At 38.3% G+C, this 19896-nt stretch overlaps 1 protein-coding gene across 15 annotated transcripts in view; it reads left to right on the forward strand.

The window, feature by feature from the left end:
• The window catches only part of UNC79 (unc-79 subunit of NALCN channel complex), a 116337-nt gene that overhangs the window by 50997 nt on the left and 45444 nt on the right, over positions 1-19896 (forward strand). For 9 of the 15 annotated variants that reach the window (XM_087747580.1, XM_087747587.1, XM_087747573.1 and 6 more), the window contains 7 exons: positions 95-381; positions 4663-4845; positions 6126-6288; positions 9221-9373; positions 10818-12041; positions 14263-14370; positions 18009-18125. In XM_087747580.1, the coding sequence (XP_087603706.1) occupies positions 95-381; positions 4663-4845; positions 6126-6288; positions 9221-9373; positions 10818-12041; positions 14263-14370; positions 18009-18125 (2235 nt within the window). The remainder of the gene's footprint in view (positions 1-94; positions 382-4662; positions 4846-6125; positions 6289-9220; positions 9374-10817; positions 12042-14262; positions 14371-18008; positions 18126-19896) is intronic. The other 6 variants (XM_087747581.1, XM_087747586.1, XM_087747574.1 and 3 more) reach the window with 4 other exon arrangements.

Genomic DNA, 19896 nt, shown 5'->3' on the forward strand with positions numbered 1-19896 from the left:
AGCAATGAACTCTGGAAAAAAATTCTGGTGTATTCTGTACCCTGTTTACAGTCTTATCCAGTGTCTGATACCAATGTCTCTCTTGTGCCGATAGGACAACCCTCCCCAGAGAATGATAATACGATAAAAGACCTGCTGCCAGAGGATGCTGGGATTGATCACCAGACTGTCCACCAGCTCATTACTGTGCTAATGAAGTTCATGGCAAAGGATGAGAGCAGCGCTGAGTCGGACATCAGCAGTGCTAAAGCTTTCAACACAGTCAAGCGCCATCTGTACGTCCTGCTTGGTTATGATCAGCAGGAAGGATGCTTCATGATTGCACCACAAAAAATGCGTGTTTCAACCTGCTTTAATGCCTTTATTGCTGGAATAGCACAAGTAGGTGAAGGCACTTAATACTTTTTGCAGCTATTTCTTATTGCCTGTTGAAATGGTGGTAGCACAGCCTTCTTTGTACCAACATAATGTCTGAGTGTGGTAATCCTACTTAAACCTTCTTAACACCTCTTCAGTTGGTGAAAGAATTTGGGAACAAGGATCGCTGCTTGTTCTTTACTCTCAGAAGGCTCCATGTAGCCTCATCAAGTGCTTTCTGTAGGTTCTTGCTTTGCAGTTAAAAAGTAAATAGTTAAATAGAAGTATGCTAATTTGTAACTTCCTACTAGTACTCTAAACTTGCTGCATCATTGGCATAGAGATAACAGTTTTGTGTGTGTGCAGGCACGCAAATACTACTGTTGTCCTTAAATCAGGGTTCTTCACCAGGTGTGCGAAATGCCAATTGACACACTGAGTCGAGATATTTGTCTTTATTGCCAGTCTGCAGATTGGGGTGCCAGGCATTTAACGTCAGCCAGCACCTCTCCTAGAAACACATCGGGTCTTTTTATCCAAACGAAAACAAAAAAAAATTACATTAGAGTAACTGATTGGTCACTTATACAAACATTCATCTGCACATGTCCCAGTTCTAATTTAGCCCTAAGGAGGACCTACATTTACACATAAAATCTCCTCCTAGGGGTGTGGTTTTTAGTATTATAATTACCTAAGGTAACTAAAGGTTATACCTTCCTCCTGTCAACTTCCACGAAGTTACAGTTTGACGTTACACCCTGTTATTATTTCTGCTTAGACAATGGTTAACCTTGAGACAGGTAATTGCAGATCTTTGTTTTAGGAACTTTCTGTTCTCGTTGTCATGGTTTCAGAGCAGACCCATTATGGTTGCCTTAACTCTCCAACATCACTACCACTGTATGACAAATTAGAGACCGCTCCAAACCTCTTTACCCTCGTTCCCTAGCCTTTGAATGCCTTACTTTCCTCACATGTCACATGTTTCCTCCTTTGCCATTCAGGAAGACCTGGGACCCATGTGCTCTTGATTGTTCCCCTTGCGTGAATGGTCTGTGAACTCTGACATTCTTCACTTTGCAGGAGGCTCACTGTCCTTCTTCCTTAGAGTGCACCAGGACTTTCTGTTCTCCCTTTCTTAGGGAGTGGTGCCACCATGGTGAACTTTTGTCTGTATTGCTATGATAAATGACTAAGCACATCACTGCTTTGTGCCTTCTTTCTCCATCTTGCAAGGAGGACCGTACTTTCCTACCTCACGAGGCTCTTCTAAGGCTCAATTATTTCTTACTGATAGAGCAGTTGGTGATGCTAGCTGAAAAACATTTCACACTTGCAGGGTATTCTTATTATTTGCAATGAAGAGTCATCATCACTTCCACACTTTTTCATTATCACAGTCTCTCATAAAGGATTACTGTAGGGGAGAGAGAGGGCTGTGATTTCAGATCTCCTCCTGCCCCAGCTCTTAAAATGCCCACTGTAACCTTCAAACATTGCTCAAAGCTATCCTGGCCTCTTCTGTATCTGCAATTTTTATCAGGATTTTCTGATTCGTACATTGGAATCAGTGATTTTTCAAAGTCAGTTGTAATGTAGATACTTGGATAAACTTTCACAGTCATGGAGATGTCAGTTATCCATGTTTCAGCAGGCAAAACAGAAGGTGTTAATGCAAACTAAGTAGCTGCAAATGCATCCTGATCCATTGTCTCGGAGCACCATTGCTGGATGTTGTTCATCATCTTTCACTTGTACAGTTTTAAGCTGAAGCATGTAAAAGGAGATGCAGGCCTGTTACTGTTGTATTGAGAGTCTGAAAATCATCTTTCACTTGTACAGTTTTAAACTGAAGCATGTAAAAGGAGATGCAGGCCTGTTACTGTTGTATTGAGAGTCTGAAACTGGCGGTTTAGATTACAGGGCAGTATCTTCCACATTTTTTTACATGTTCTCCAAGTTTGGATTCCCCAACTTCAGTGATCATAATTGACCTGCTTTTCAGAAGTACTGCTTAATGCAACACTAAGTATCAGGCCCTGCCTTTCCTCTTTTGCCTTTAAAATGTCTCAGGATAGCCGAATTCACTGTTTCTGTTTGAGAAGCTTTGTAGTTGAATCCTGGCTCCCCTGATGTCAAATGGAGTCTGAGAACTTCAATAGGCCAATATTTTTCTCCATGTAGCAGACATCAAAACTTTAATTTGTATTTTTGGGGGATTTTTTTCTTAGCTATAGGGCTGCTTTGTGTTGGGAATCTCCTTTGCTGCAAGAGAAATGCTATTTGCAATCTGAAGATGCGTTTACAGAATGAAAACTCAGTATGGAGCTCTTAAGAGATCTATTTCAGTTACACTCCCTCCCCAAGTCATAAATACTTGCTTTCCCCAACAAGCTCCACAAAGGTTGGGAGCGGGCTGACTTGCTGGTTCATTGTTTTTGATTCCAAGCTGGATTGGAATGCTTAGTTCAAGAAAAAAAATCAAATGTCTTTTAGTATTTTGCATCATGAAATCTGAGTATTTGAAATTCTTGAAAGCATAAAATGCCTTTTTCTCTCCCTAGCAGCAGAAGCGGGCAAGTTTTGGTGTTGGCAGTCAGTGCGGTTTTGCCCCGCATGGTGGCAATGTTGTACAAGGCTGTTGGAGCACGGAAGCCAGCAGTGGCAGGCTCTGCCCACCATCCCAGGCTGAGCTCTGCTCAACATTTGCAGCATCATTTATTCCAGATCTTCCTGTGACAACTTAAAAAATGGGTCTGCTCAGCTTAGGACATGTCTGCATTACAGTATGTGCTGTGTTAAGGCAGGGCTCTGTCTTCCTTGTATGGATGAGTTTGTCCTAACCATGCTATATAACTGTATCTCACCCTGAGGGGACAAGGCATTGCAGGGTAGGACCATATTTGGTTATTATATATCATCTGTTCGACAGGCTAACCCTACATGGATAAACATGGGATTAATCTGTTTGGCTCTATGCATGCAGCACAAAAATTTGAGACAGCTCCACATCAAACTAGTGAATTTTACAGGGAAAAACCTCTAGTCCACTTGTTCAGGAGGGAACTTGAGAGATGAGTTCTGTGTTTGTAAATTAGGCTCATCCCCTTGTTCTTATAAAAACAAAACCGAAAAAAGAAATACAGACCTGAAGGAAATGGGTGATGTGGGTGAAACGGATGTTTGTGTCTGTTTAGATGTACAGGCCTCCTGATAAAGCACTAAGTCCACTGAAACTGCAGGGATGCATTAGATCTTGGGGGATGTGCTGGAGTTTGCTTGGCCTGCTGTTACACCTTCCTGGGTGTCAACCAGTATAGGCCAGCATCAGAGACAAGGGCTTTGTGGATCCTTGTTATGATCTAGTTTAGCTGCTGATTTCAGGACATTAGCTATTTTTATTTAAAGCCATATGTTGCAAGACTGATGAGAAGATAATGAAAAATAGCAATGCAGTTTCAATCGAAAGCACAGTTGTGTCAGGGCAGTAAGAATATATGCCCACACTGCACCTAAACATCAGGATTCAAATGTCTAGGATAGGCACCAAATAGCATGATGCTCATCAAAGCTCATGATGGAAGCAAGGCTTATGACTAGCAGTAATAACAGCAGCCTGTCTACAGCAACACCGCCACTGAAAATTGCTAAGCATTTTATTTAGAGCAAGATGCTTTTCATTAGCTTTATTCTTGGATCCTTTAGGATTTACATGCTTAGACTTTCTGCATAGCATCGCAGATACAGTCTTACCTTTGCTATAGTAAAGAGTGGAATTCTTATCTCATTACCTGATTCCAGAACATGGGGTTTAAAAAAACTCAACAGCTAATGTTGCAAGCCTGATGAGAAAATAATGAAAACTGGCAATGCAGTGTTAATACAAAAACCCCAAATAACCCAAATACACAACCCCTGCTTCAAAACCCACAATTGCATCATATCTGTTAAATATGGGGTATACCTAGTATGGTTTTGTCTGTTGAAACATGATCAACTTGTGCTATAATACAAGGCTATCCCAGCATAATATATTTTATGAACTTACTAGTGTATGTTAAAATTTAGACTCTGCAGTATGAAAGGCTTTCAGAACACATCTTCTTTTGTTTCATTTTACCTATTTAGCTAAAATGAGAACCTGGCAAGCTGGCAGAAAGTTTCTAACTGATAGTGAGACTTCCTTAAAAATGTCTATTTCTTTTCACTTAACTAATACAGTTGAGGTATTAGTTATTTTGCTTTTCAACATCAGTTGATTTGATTTCGGTGAGCTAACTCCTGTGCTGATGTTCTTTTCAGGTGATGGACTATAACATCAACCTAGGAAAACACCTTCTTCCCTTGGTGGTGCAGGTATTGAAATACTGCACTTGTCCTCAGCTGAGGCATTACTTTCAGCAGCCTCCTCGCTGCTCCCTCTGGTCCCTCAAACCTCACATTCGGCAGATGTGGTTAAAGGCTTTGCTGGTCATTCTCTATAAGGTGAGTCGTCTTAAGAAGACACTGCCCGCCTTAAAATTTACACTTCAATTTGAAATTTATTGCAGGGAACACCTAACTGTACTGCAGGTGAAAGGAACTGTAAAGAACACTTTGATTTGTTTACTCACTGTATTTAATTTCAATGTCTGAAGTAGTTAAGCTTTCATCTGTGCTACTGACCTATTACTTCTGCTGTCCACATTGTCTTTCACATGGTTACCTGAGAAAGAAAAATATGGATTTGAAAATAGGAAAATGCTACATAAGTTCCAATGAATAGTATTTTGAGTAACTTAGAATTAGTTTTTAAAAAATTGAGTAACTTTAAATTACTTTTAAACAGCTTAACAGCTTGTATTCTTTAGTTAAGTGATGCTTTTTAGGAATTGTTGTTAAAATGTAATGTGAATGGAACTGTGAATACTTTTGATATGCTTAACAAATTTCTAGCAGGTCTATAGCACATACAAGGAAGTAGAGACACTAGAAATGAATGATAACAAGCTGATTGAAATCAAGCATTTGGAGAACAGTTCTGATGAGAGACCTTCGTGTTTTATATGTAACACAGAGGCAAACTGCTTTTCCCTTTGGATGTTATGCAGCAAATTAGCAATATGTAAATAAAGTGAAAAAAGTAAGGAGAAGTCAGCAATGCGTTGCCATCCACTAACATGCATTTCGCACTTTCTCTGTATCAATGTTTTAACAGAATATGAGTGATTGCCTCCTTTCCTTACAGGTAGATCTTGCCAGTTTGTACATCAAGACTGGTGCCAAGAACATGCCCACACTGTTTTTGCTGACAGATGCCCAGGTTCCAGATGAACGCTTTCTTGTGCTGATTAATGACTTCTTGGCATCAGTTGATTAGACCAACACATTTCTTGAAAGACCTTATAATATGAAAGATCTTATAATACCTTATAATATCTTATAATATTATAATATTATAATATAATTAAATATAAATATCTTATAATATAATCTTATAATATCAAAAATAATAATATGCATTATTATTAATAGTTGTTTTTGTCATATAAAAGTCAAGGAAATAATATATTAAATCTTACTAATACAGGGTTTTTTTATTTTTTTAAATAATTCTGTGTGCAAAGCTGAAAACAGTCTTGATGTATTTAGAAATATATGATCAAAGGAAGGCAAAGGGCATCCAGCTGACAATATTCTTGTAATTTTTCTATTTTACTGCCTAAATGTTTATCCAAGAAGAAAAGTTAGTTTTTAAGCTGAAGTTTTTCTCTTTCACTGAACAGTACCCCTACAGAGACTGTGAAATCAGCAAGATTGTACTTCACCTAATCCACATCACAGTCAATACCCTCAACGCTCAATATCACAGCTGCAAGCCACATGCAACTGCTGGTCCTTTGTATAGTGACAACAGTAACATAAGCCGATACAGTGAAAAGGAAAAAGGTACTTTTAACACTCCCATTTATATGTTAGTCATTGATTTAATTCATTAAGTCTTGCAGATGTTGTAGAAATGGGTAAATATGGTCTGAATTTTAGAACATAATACTCAGAATTAAGTCCAAGGTGTAACTTATCTGACCAGCTATAGCCATCTACAGTAAAAGAAATTCACAATTTCTCTGTAGGCTAAGCATAGCACAGCAGTCTAACTTCTCTTGGAGGGAGTGTGCCTTATACTTAGTAGTTCAGTCACCATGCCTGGATAGTCCTTGACCTTTCTATGATAATATTAACTGATCATGCCCACGCATAAGGTGTGCAACCAGCCTGACACTGCATTCTGATAATACTTTATGATAATGTGGCATAGTAGCAAATAATTGACGTTGAAAAGAGAAAATGATGAATTCAGTCTATAGTTTGCTTTTCTCTGTAAAAAGAGCTGAAGTTGACTAGCTTACATGCAGATGTATATGATGTAGATGTCTAAAGGGGGAACAGAATGGTTCAACCCTTTAGAGTCTGCATCTGATTGTTAACTCTGTATGTACTTGCTAGCTGTAACAGTGGCACTGTGATGGTGTGAACTGGTGTAAGGTTGGGACTTGAAATAACATGGTGTCATTGAGTGTAGTTCATTACAATTGTGAAGTTTATTACGTGATAAGTATTTATGATCAAAGTTTAACAGGTTCTTTTGATGTTAATCTGTAGCTGCCTTTCAGCTATTTTGCCTTTTGGCTGCTTATTTGCTATTTACATCCTCCTTCTCAAACAGTCTTCCTAGTGTGCAGCAAACTCTTCTAAAGAATACAAGACAAACTCTTTATGCATGTCAGTACCTTTTCCTCTTTTGCTGCTTGTTGCTCATAAGAAGATATCCAACAGAACAAGAACACAAAATTTTGTTTACCTGAACACCCTGTTACTCAGCTCTAGCAAATTGAAGCAACCTTAAAATGGATGTAAATGATGTATTGGATATTCTCACTCACTTGGATGTTTTGTATTGCTGGAGGAGGGCTAAGAGGGTTCAGGTAACTGTGGACTTACTATGAATTTGTCTTTGTCTTGAGCTGATTTAATGACTTAATTCATAATGACTTAAGAATGCTGAGAGTAGTAATAATACATTTATAAAATGCATTCGGTTTCTGGATTGATTCTGAGACGTTTCTAAGACAAAGCAAGGTGCCTAAGTGCCCATCTTGCTGTTCACAGTAAGTGCCAAGTTAGGTTTAGAAAACTTGGTGTTCCAATCCCATGTCCAACACTGATTCCGTGGGTGGCCTTGTGTCTCACTTCATCATTGTTTCCCTATGTTTAAAGTAAGGAGAATAATATTTACTTGCTTTCCAGAGCTGTTGTGAAGGGCTTTGGGCTGCTCAGAGGTAAAGGACCATAAATGGGCAAAGTTTACTCTGTAAATGCTGACTTAATCGTAGGGCTGATTCTCCTCCTTTGCAGAAGTGCTGCAGAAAAAAGAGGATGTAGAAAAGTGTTCTTCCACCTGCAAGAAGCAGCCAATATAATTCCATAAGGACTGGGAAAGTTGAAGCCTTTCCCACCATTTCTAAGGAGGCTTGTTAGTCTCTGGTCAGGTAGTGTGTGTGCTGCTGTCATCATCAAAGGTGGTGTTTAGATGATCAACAGATGAGGATTTCATAGTCAGGCAGCGAGAATCCCTATGGTAAAGATGGATTTTTCACACTATAGAACCTTTTCCCTAATTTTTCTGCCAAGCTTTGTTGTGGAGATGATGGCAAGTGTACAGACTGTTGTAGAGCTGGTGATAAATCTTGTGAGAAGAAGCATTTGTTGCCAAGGGGAAGAAGAAGTTAGACACATAGGGCATGACGTTAAAAGTGATCTCCTAATTTGTTAAACCTAGTCCCTGTAGAAATTCTTACTCTCAACTTTGATAGATTTTTCTGGATTTATCATATCAATTAGGCATCTCATCCCTGATGCTTTTAGGTGCCAGTTCCATAGCTTCACATGCAGTAGAAACTTTCCTCCAATTTCAAAGCTGAAGATATTAATGACCAGTGTAATCCCAGTTTTTGGCCATTCTAACTCTTTGGCTTACTTGCTGTTTCATTCCTAGACACCAAATGCATTTCCTCTCCACGTTTGCTTACTAGAATAAGCAAGGCAAACTTTTTTGTTTCTTCTCTTGAGTGCTCTGTTTTCAGTATTGTCCCAGTAGAGTTTCTTATTTCCTTGGAGATGAATCACTAGACACGATAGATACGGAATTTTCCTTTTTTTATTTCTTTCTTATAGCCATTTCATACAGGTGATGTGGTTATTTTTTGATGGGTAAATAGGTTTGGATCTTTCTTACTCTCTGCCATTTTCAACCAGCAAGTCTCAAATTAGAGCATAATGTTTTACTATTACTACTTAAATCAGTAATTTCATAATTCATACTCTTAGGTCTTATTCTGTTACTATTGCCAGCTTCCCAAGATTATCCATTTCTTCTTTTTTCACTTTCCTATTTTCCTAATCTATTACTGACCTTGCAGTTCTTGTACTAATTTTGATCTTCTTCCATTTACCATTTCTCACTGAGCCCTACAGAAGTTATTTACTCAAGTCAGTATCCAGATATATTCCGTTTCTTCCATCTAAAGAATCTGCATTATTATTAGTAGGAAAGATCAGCTTAGAATGGTAAAAGCTTTGATATACTTTTGTTGCATTGTAACCCATTTTTCATTTATCTCTGTCCTTTCTGACCTTAATTCAAGATGTAACAAAAATGGCAAAGTTATACCTGGGATATAAATTTTCTTGCAAACTTCCGATGATTCTTCATTTTCCAATTCAAGTTTAATTGAAACTAGCTGAGGTTTTATTACACAGACAGTTTTTCATTCAAGGAATTGCACTCTCTTAAGAGTAATAAAGTTTTTTCTTTCTCCAGCAGAGGAAGACAGTGTTTTTGATGAATCTGATATTCATGATACACCAACTGGACCTTGCAATAAAGAATCTCAAACTTTCTTTGCAAGACTGAAAAGAATTGGTGGCAGCAAAATGGTGAAATATCAACCAGTTGAGATGAATGCTCAGAGAAGTATGAATTGTTTTGTTGGTATAAACTCACACAGAAATACAATTTCCTACTCTTAGTTTCAAGCTACCACCTTTCTTTGTAGAGTTTGTTGCACTGCCTAATTTGAATACAAGGACTCTTTCTGACTTTTGGGAGCAGGTACTCCTCGTTTCCCTGAATGGATTCTCTTACAGGAGTCTCAAAGTAGGCACTCTAAAATAAAAATATCTAAAATCAGCGATTGTTTTCTGAAACTTTAAGCTCTTTTGATTGTAAAAATGTTTCAGAAATTTCTTGCAATTTTCTTCCACTGTTGGGCTGAAGGTTTTTACTTAAATTGATTTTTTTCCCAGAAATTGATTTTTTTGATGAGGGTAAGCAAATTTGTTGTTGCTGCTGCAAATATTAGGGTTTTCCATTGGTAAAAAGGGTCATTTGGTGGTTTCAAAAGATAGGAAGGATTTTGTTTTCAAATTTAGGTTTCTGAAGTGAGTACCCTAAAAAATTTGAAGATATTTCCACCACCACCCACCTGCCTTTTTTTCTTTCAGGTGTTTGCATGGCGGGGGGAATGATTCTGACTAGAGCAAACATCTGCTTTAACTTTTCCACTGCTTTTTTTGCATGGTGATATATAATGTGGAGCATTTTGAAATATGGGGATAATAATGATCAGGAATATTCTGTTTTATGTGAAAATATATCTTTCATAATAACAACAGTGATAACCTTTTAAAATTTTCTCAATTAATAATAAAATACCAGTGCAGTGGTATTACCAGCAAGTATAACTGTGCTCACTTTACTCCTCCCTAGGACAGGGAGGTATGACTATGTGGTGTGACAGCTGCTAGACTCTGCTGGGGTCTAGGATCACTGGGGGAAAAATTCTCTGAACACCTGTCTGATCTCAGACTTGTGCTGCCGCATCCTCACTGCTATTGCTACCCTTGCTTCTTGAATTAGAAGCATCCATTTTAAGCCCACTTTGCTGCAGTAAATAACATGTAGATGTGCTCTGATACACACTGGTGTCCAAATGATGTCCACAATGCTGTAGTCCAAATTTATTTTGAAACCTCTTCAGAGTGGTTTCTGTAGCTCATTTCTTCTTTCATTTCTTATGCGAAATGTAGCCATCCCAAGTGTCTGTAGAAATTACTTGCCTGTGCTCTCTTCTGTTCAATGCATGAGGTTAAACAGTCTATCTTCAGGGTACATCTGTCCAGGATGAGTAGAATTTGGATAGAATTTAGATAAACCCTATTATCCAAATAGTAGGGTTTTTGTTGTTCATCGTAAAAATCTGTAATGTGGCTCTGAGGTTAAAACAAAACTTAGACAATTTTGACTAATACTGCGTTTGTATTTGAAATGCCAGTCGTGTTGAATTGTGAGATAAAGATTAAGATACCTGCTGTAAGTCTCCAACTGAGGTAGTATTAGCTCTTTCTGTTTTAATCAGGTGAAATAGAGCTGGCTGAATATAGAGAGACGGGGGCCTTACAAGACAGTATTCTACGCTGTGTGAGAGAAGAAAGCATTCAGAAAAAAAAACTGCGCTCTCTAAAACAAAAATCTCTTGATATAGGGAATGCAGACTCCCTGTTGTTTTCATTAGATGAACATCGCAGGAAGTCCTGCATAGACCGGTGTGACTTAGAAAAACCACCTGTCCCTGCTACTTACGCCATACACAGGCAGAGTGATTATGGACGACCTCGGCAGAATTCTTCTACTAAAGCTGAAAACATAGAAACACAAGAAAATCTTCCTCGTACAGAGAGTTTCCAGGAAACGAGAAGACCTGTCATACCAGAAGTTAGGTTAAACTGCATGGAAACCTATGAAGTGAAAGTGGACTCTCCAGTTAAACCTGCTGGTCCCAAGGAAGACTTAGATCTGATAGATTTGTCCTCTGACTCAACATCAGGTCCTGAAAAGCATTCAGTACTCTCCACTTCAGACAGTGACTCTTTAGTCTTTGAACCACTTCCTCCCCTTAGAATAGTGGAGAGCGATGAAGAAGAAGAAACAGCAAACCAGCTGAATGATGAGGTCTCTGGCAAAACCGCCGCGTCGTCTCCCTCAACTCCTATCAATGTCTCTGCACTCAGTCTCAGCACAACTCCTTTGGTCCAGTTCAGCATTGAAGATTGCTCCAAAGACTTTAGTTCTAAGGATACAAGCAACAATGCTTCAGCAGGAATAGAGGAGATCCTTTCCACTTCTCCGAAAGATCAAAAGGTCTCTTCAGAGTTAGTTAAGCCAGAAGAACTTCAGGACATGTCCTGTGGGAACCCACTAACACTGAAACAGAAAAGGGACCTGCTGCAGAAGTCCTTTGCCCTTCCAGAAATGTCCCTTGATGATAACTCAGAGCTCAGCGTGGAGGAAATTAGACCTAGCGGAGCAATTCCAAGCCCAAATGTAAAGACAGTCCTTATTAAAGTCCCTGAAGATTTTGAAAACCAAACAGAAAGTGATAAACTTGATACCAACACAGAGTCTGACACTGAACAAAACATGGAGCAGAAACAAGAAGAGGAGACTGAGGAGTCAGAGTTTAAGATTCAGATTGTTCCTCGCCAGAGGAAGCAGAGGAAGATTGCTGTGAGTGCTATTCAGAGAGAATACCTGGACATTTCCTTTAACATCCTTGACAAGCTGGGAGAGCAGAAGGAGGCAGGTGAGCTCAATCACTGACCCAGTCAAAAGGCTTATTACTGTGTGAAGGTTTTAGTAACAGACCAGTGTAGGGAGAGATGTGTATATGTATAGGGAGTGATGTGTATGTATAGCATCTGATGTGGTCTGAGCTAGCTGAATGCTTTCAGGTGTTTGTTTTTCACAACGAATGTACTAACCATAGAGGTATTGTGCATGTGTGAGGACCCATTTGAAAAGGAAGCGGAGCTCAGTGACAAAAATATTGGTTCCAATATCCAAGTTAGGAAGTGAAACTCCGTGGCCTCTTTATGTGGGGAGTCAGAAAAATTGTCATACTTCTATGCCTTTTATCCTGCTAACCTCGTCCATGCTACACAGATTCTCTTTTGTGTGTAGTGATTTTTGGCCTTTATTTCTTCTGCAAGCATAAGGCAGTGGAAAGCAGACTGGATCACAAAGTGTAAAGCTGAGCAGGCTGTAGACTTCAGAACTAAGAGCACTTGGAATTAACCACAGTTTGCATTTAGGATCAGACATAAACACATATTTTGTTTTTATACACTAAAGTTTTTTCAGGTAATTTCAATACAGGGTTTTGTTACTAAGTTTTTCAGGTGGAGAGAAAGTGTGTTTTAGCTGTTTCCTCAGTTTCCAATTGGATGTGTCAAACAGTTTTAAAAACTGTATGCTGCTGCCTCTTCACTTCTGTGGCTGGTTTTTTTCAGGATTTTTCAGTTATTAGAATTTCACCAGTCTTTTTTAAAAATATTAATTAAAAAAGGAAAGAATCCTTCAGGCCTCAGTTCTTTGTTGCCAGTGAAGTGAGGGGGGATATTTATGCATTCCTGACCGCACTTCTTTCTTAATTGCTTCAGAGGGAACCATAGTATAATATCCTATTACGATATTCCACTTTTACAAGGAGAAATCATTCAGTGTGATCACAGTTATGCTGTTCCCTTTATGTTTCAGGCCTATGGTCCCATTTATGGTTCCAGTAAGCTGAAGAACCGCTGGAGCTTTGTAAAAAAAGAGAGCTGAGTGCTTTTGAACTTTTCACATTGGTTCTTAGAGAAGAATGGTCATGAAAGAATTGTGCAATTAGACTCAAATGCTTTTTTGACCATTAGTAAGGGCCAGTTTCCATGCAGTAACTAGCACTATCATCCTTGAAACTGCTTGGAAGGGCTGTCCCAGTTCTGAAACACCATGTGGAACCTATGATTATAGCATGTATGATGGTCATTTGGCTGCGTGCATCTAAGTATGTCATGCAAGGGGAGCATAAAACATTCACAATGACTCATTAAGTGCTCACGTTACGGGTTGATACAGACAATTCAGATAACTAGGTAATTTAGTGACTTGGGTAGTTTAATGTATCTCTTATGTTCTGTTTTGTTTTGTTTAGCCTTATTGATTAGTTTATTTGAGAACATATGTGTTGTAATTCATTTAAGTAGGCTTAATATCATTATCATAATGGGCTGATGATAATTTCAAAGTCTTATTCAAGCTTTTTCAGCCTATTATGCTTCCATATATTTTAGAAAGGCTTCTGATATAACTGATCTCTGAATTAAATATCCTAATGGGTTGTTTCTTCAAGTGCACAATGCTGGGCTACAGAGTTTTTGCCTGAGACTTTTTACAGTACAGTTACATGTTCATTTTTATAGGATATGCTGAAACCAGCCATCAACACTTGAAAATTTCTTTGCTTTATTTTTCCCATATTGACAGTATCAGTTATCATAAAATAAAAACATTAGTTTTAATGGTTCATTTTTCTTTTTAATGATAGAATCTTAAACTCTGAATCTTTAGGATTAACTGCTAGATCAGCAACCTTTTGCATGAAAACTGATAATTTGTTGGAGATAAGGCTTTTAAAAGATGCTAAGCTGCCACTTAAACTAGCTTTACATCAGTGGTACCTCTCTTATTTCCATGTTGGTGGTTCTGATAATCACTCTTTGAATAGGATCAAAATCAAACTCTATTGCATTTATTAGTTCTGGGCTCTAAAAAGCATAGGTAGAAATCTCCTTTAAAAAGTGATTTTAAGCCTCTATAAAAATTCTTAGGACACACACACTGAATCCTTTTAAAACTGCTGGGAATGCCAGATGGTGAATGGATGACTGAAAAGATGTGAAAAAGGCATCCAGGGAGAAAACGGATGGAAAATATTTATTGATTCTAAATACTGAGAGTTTAAGCACAATTTTCATATGTAGATCCTGCTGCCAAAGGACTTTCAACACTGGAAATGCCAAGAGAGTCATCATCTGCACCAACTCTTGAAGCAGGTGTCCCGGAGACAAGTAGTCACTCTTCCATATCAAGTAAGTTTACCTCTGGTTGAGGATTAAATCTAAGTTGCTGTATTTGTGCGTCAGATGCATATCATGTACGGTAAATGCCTTCCCCTGAGTTTCTTTGAATCTTGGAAGTACAGCTGTGTTGAATATCATTAGATCTGTTAAATCTCTGATGGTCAGCAGTTTGAGCAGTTAGTGGCTGCAAGATTTTCTGTTGTGATATGGCAAATTTGACAAATGTGGTCATTTTTCACTCAGTGTCTTGAATTAGAGTAGGTAGCAGCTAAAAGCAATATTTCACTAAAGCTGAATGTTTATTTTCCAATGAGAGGAAGCATTGTCAACTGTCAGTGCACAGAAGCAGAGTATGAGAGCTCCACAGGGCTGTTACTATGGTCTTCAGTACATTTCTTGCTGTACCTTAGGAAAAACATCTCTAGCAATTTTTGTAAAATGCCTTGAAATGCCACTTCCTCAGCTGCTCGCTGAAATGCCGTAACTGTTTATCTGAGACTCCAATACGCATTTCAATGGAAAGTGAACTGGCTTGGTTTAAGTAGACAGTGACACATGGCTTAACAGAGCAGATGTAGATAATATTGGAAGGTGGTGGCATCTTAGAACACTAACAAAATCCAGAATGGCGTGTCCATCTAAGTAATGTTAAGTAACTCATCCGAAGGTTGATGGGGCAGGACTCTGACTAGTAGAAAAGGGAGGGGAAACGATGACCTGCTTTGATATCAGTGAGCTGCTAGATCAGCTCAACTGTCTTGCTGAACTGCAATTTCAGATTGCTATAGAAAAGTTAAATTTTAATTTCTGAAATTCAGTGTCTGCTGATTTGATTGGAAGGGGTGTCTGGCCTATTAAAGGAAGATGTTATTTTAGACATGCTAGATGAGTACTCCAAATTAGAGGTTTCCTCTCCACAAGTGTCTCGTGTCATGTGCATCTTGTAGTCAGAGTACATTTGTTGGCCACCTAATGATACAGGTGTTACTTCCTAAAGCAGCTAAAGAGGTGCTGGTTAAGACCTTTCTCTGTCTGGTTTCACTGAGTGCTAGGTGTTCCTGTAAATTCCAATATATGAAATTGGGAATAGTATCTATATGATATTGAGCCTACATTCCTTTGTAAATATTCGTTTTCTCCTTCTGTGTGCCTCAGCTTCCAGCTGCAAAAAGGGATGTGAATACTTCTGTTGTGTCTCTTGTCCATTTAGACTGAAATATTGTTGACCTTCTACTATGTGTCTTTGTGCTTTGCATAATAAGCCCTGATCAGGACTGTGAGCACAAGGCACTTCTGTAACACAAATAGATAACATTACTTGTGCAGCCAGTGCCTGGCTGCAGAAGGCATACATCATTAACCGTGATAGGAAGATTTTGCCTTTGGACTTCTCTTCTTGAGTAGAGAATTCCACAGCAATGAAGGCACGATTGACCAGAGCACTAGCTAACATATGAATGGCTCACCAGCTACTGTATGAAGGTTACTGATCTTCTCATAATTGTTAGGTTTCTTGTAGAAAATCTGATCAAGGAAAACTTCCCTCCCTGTGCCACTGGTCAGTCACAGGCATGAAAAGTCTTGTGCTGGTCCACAGCAATCAGCCTGGCTCCAACCCTGTTCAAAGGCTGGCAGCTCTCTGGGTTTTTTGGTTTTTAGATTTTTTTCTTAACTTATCAATATTTGAAGTCATGGCTGTCCTTGAGAAATCAGGTAAATAACCCTGGAAATCCAAACCTGCTCAACAATAGCTTGATTATGTGAAATATGCATGAAATTTTTTTAATTACAATCGCAAAAGCTGTTACGAAAATTCAAAGAGATAATTTTCTATATTTTGACAGTCATCTGCACTCCAAGCAGTCTTGTCAGTTCTAACGTTAATTGCTGTTCTTTCATCAGGAAATTCTATGCTTGATAAAGAGATAAAGCATCTATTTAAAATCCTTGCCCTGGAAATGATGGAAATTCTATTTTTCTCCTAATTTGCTGTGAAAGGCAGCTGCAATATAACTTTTAAAAGTGAAACATGGAATGGGCTCTTGGTCTTGTTCAGTTCCAGAAGTTCAGTTATACAAGGACTGCTTTGCAGCAATGGTGGAGAAGTTTGTACTTGGACCAAAATAGAGTTTAAATGCACTCTGATACATTGAAAGGATATAATGAGGGAAAACTTAAAATACTTCACCTAATAAAATAATTTCAGTGTGCAGATTCCCACTGAAGTTATCCTTGTGTTTATTATTACTCAGGGCCTGTGTTTGTTTTGTTAGGGAGTACTCTGCTTTCTCTGAATTTGAAACTGTCAGATAGAAACTGAGTAGAGCAAGTTTAGGAGAAGGCACTGAACCCCTCAGAGCTTTCTGAAAGTTGTAGTTTATCCCTTGTCTGTACTTCTTCATCACAGTTAATAATGTGAAATACTGGGTTTATTTTCAGAGCTTAGCTGAGTACTGTTTGGAATTTTATAAAGGAACTACCTGATATTATGTTAATACTCTTTTTAACGATGTTGAATATAGCTGCAGATGAAAATAATCATTAGGAGAAGATTTTGTTTTGTTGCCCTTGCTTTAAGGCCCTGTTGAGGAAAGACTTAAACATATACTTAAGGCAACATTTTAAAAGCTTTCCTGCATGGAAATGCGTGTCAGCAATCTCACATGCCTTGTTCAAGCAGGGCCTTAAAACTCTGTCTTCATACTGTGAACAATGATTTTGGTTTCAGTGGTGGAAAGGTATTGCTCAGACTCAACTGTCAAAGCGAATGTATTATGTTCATTCAATTTGAATTTTCTTATGGATGGAGAAAAAAGTAAGAAAGTCAGGAGTTGTATATGATCTGTTTCTTCCTCCATTTAAGCACTGAGAAAATACATGACCAAAAAAGTCTTAAATTTTAAATCCACAAATTTTTTGTGTGTGAGCATTATCCAGTGACACACATCTCTTAAAGCAAACAGTATCTATTTAAAGAAGTATTGTAAATAGTCGGATGAGGAAAAAATCAAATGCTTGCTGCTTGATAGCTCCATGTAAGAAGAATGGCAGTGAAGCTGTGAAAGGGACCCATCTTCAAAGGCGTGCTGGCTTCACACTTCAGAATAATGTCCAGGTGGTATGCCTGAGTGGTGGGTATTTAGGGGGCCTGTTCAGTTTGCGTCACCCATGAAGGGTGCAGGTGGTATACAGTCAGTGAATTTGTTTTCCTACGGTGAGCACGGGCAAAGCAATCCTCCATAATTTGCTGGGAGGAGACCGAGTTTCATTCCTCAGTACATTGCGTGTGAGTGAGATTCAAGTATACATTTATCACCTGTCAGCATGGGAATTTTGGGGTAGTATCTTACACTTCACAGATGCCAAGTGTTTTGAAGAGCTTTCATGATATTTGGAGACAAAAAGGCACTGACAGTTGACACAGCGGATGAGATCCTGAGTCCAAGTCACTTATGACTGATGTCATTGGGGCCAGAATTGTACCCTGTGTAGTTGCATGAGTGCATATTGACTTGAGCAAGATCCTTAGAGCAAGCAGTCATTGTCCTTTCAGTATTTATCTCATGCTGGCTTGTAAGATCAGGAAAAAAGACTAGTTTTACATGTTGTCTGAGCCCCTGAAATCCTTTTGCATTTCTGACTTGCAGCTCAGTTCAGACAAATGAAAAGAGGCTCTTTGGGAGCTCTGACAATGAACCAGCTAATGAAGAGGCAGCTGGAACACCAGTCTAGTGCTCCCCACAATATCAGCACTTGGGATACTGGTGAGCTGCATTTATTGTTCTTTATTTCTGTTTCCTAAACCAATTACTTTCTGTATCAATCCATGAAAAAAATGAGTATTTCTATTCTACCATTGCAGAACAGTAATCTATCTCAAGTCGAAAGTGAAACTTTATAGTGAGTACCAGATTCTCACCTGGTATGAATTGGAATAGTTACATATTTGGGAGGTAGTTCCTCTGGTACAGTGGTGTCCCCACAATTTTGCATATTACTTGGATTATTTTCTGGCCTCATCGAATGAAATGGAAGTATCACTGTTGATTTCATTAGGTATAGGATTTCATCCCTGGTGCATGGAATCATTTATTTGCATGTATGTTTACAGTGGTGTTGGTACACCAAGGAGTTGTGCCTTATACCAGCCAGTTTTATTTCTCTTTAGAGAAGTTTCTGCCAGCTCATTCTGAACACCTGAAGTTTCTGTTCACTCACTGACCTGTTTTTTCTCCCTTTGAGATGAATGCAAAGCAATGAAAATTGAATTAAGCACACAATTTCCTCATTACTCAAGTGATTTATTTGTTTTTTTTCTTCTATAACAGATTTTCTGTTATGACCAAAATCATAGCAGATGTCACTAAACAATGAATTCATTCTGGTTTATCATAAATGCTAGATATTTTATTGCCCATCTTGATGTTAGTGACATTATGGAATTGTGCTTCTTAGGAATTTATCAGCAGATCCGGATACATCCAGAGAAAGGAACGCTTAAAACGTTATATGGAACTTAGCATGCTGAATGAATGTCTCACCACCAGTTCTGGACAGCTGAGTTAAAATTTTTGCTTAATTCAGTCTTCAGCATCAAATTCCATCAAACTAAATCTTGTAGCTGAAGAATGACTAGTGGTATGGTATATAGTTCAGGATTATCCTTTCGATTCCAGTCTGCTGAGTAGCATGCTCAGCAAGAGATCCTTAAATCATAAAGGTCAGAATTTGTCAATGATAACAATGGTTTTTTTGTCCTATCAGCAGGTAAGTTTATTTATTGAAGAGATTTAGCTGGTATCGCCTAGTTCCTCAGGCAGAGGTTTAGAGATGAAAAAGTTACTGCTTTCATTCTGCAAGAAGTAGTTAGCCTTTGCTCAAGAGGAACAAGTCAGCTCTCAAAACCACTTAGGAACTCTGTCTTGTTAATCTTTCCCACTAGCTTTCTTCACAACATCTATGACTTTTCCTGCCAACATTCGTTCCAGCTAAAGGCCTCCAAGCATGGAGATACAAAGTAAAATGTTCTTTTCCGGAAAGCTTTGCAACTCTCAGTCTCTTTTTTAACCACTAGTTTCAAAGTAAAATTATTATTTGGACAGAAAACTTTCTTGTTTTTCAGGACAAATGCCCAGTGTGACTATTTGTCATTTCAATGTCACACCACAATTTTAAGACTTATTATACTCAGTTATAACAACTAGGAAGTAGTCTTATCCCGCATAAGTATATGATGCGTGCTTGGTTCATGCTTTATTATTATTTTTTTTTACTTTGTTAGCTATCATGTGTCTCTTTCATTTCATATTTCAAACCACTCAAGCTTGCTATCTGTAAAATAAAATTATTTTGTGTCTAGCTTCTGTCAGCACAAACTATACCTGACTTATAGTCTCCTGATATTTCTAAACAGTGTCTTTCTCTTTTTGTGACTTATATATTCCATATCTTGTTGAATCTTTATAGCTAGGCACTTCCTTTCTTGTTTAATGACACTTACTTTTCTAAAATGCTTTCTTTGGTATTAGGTTATCT

Source organism: Nipponia nippon, unplaced genomic scaffold (genome assembly GCF_047370975.1).
Source record: "Nipponia nippon isolate SJK-2023a ecotype South Korea unplaced genomic scaffold, ASM4737097v1 scaffold_11, whole genome shotgun sequence".
In the NCBI taxonomy this organism is placed as follows: Eukaryota; Metazoa; Chordata; class Aves; order Pelecaniformes; family Threskiornithidae; genus Nipponia; species Nipponia nippon.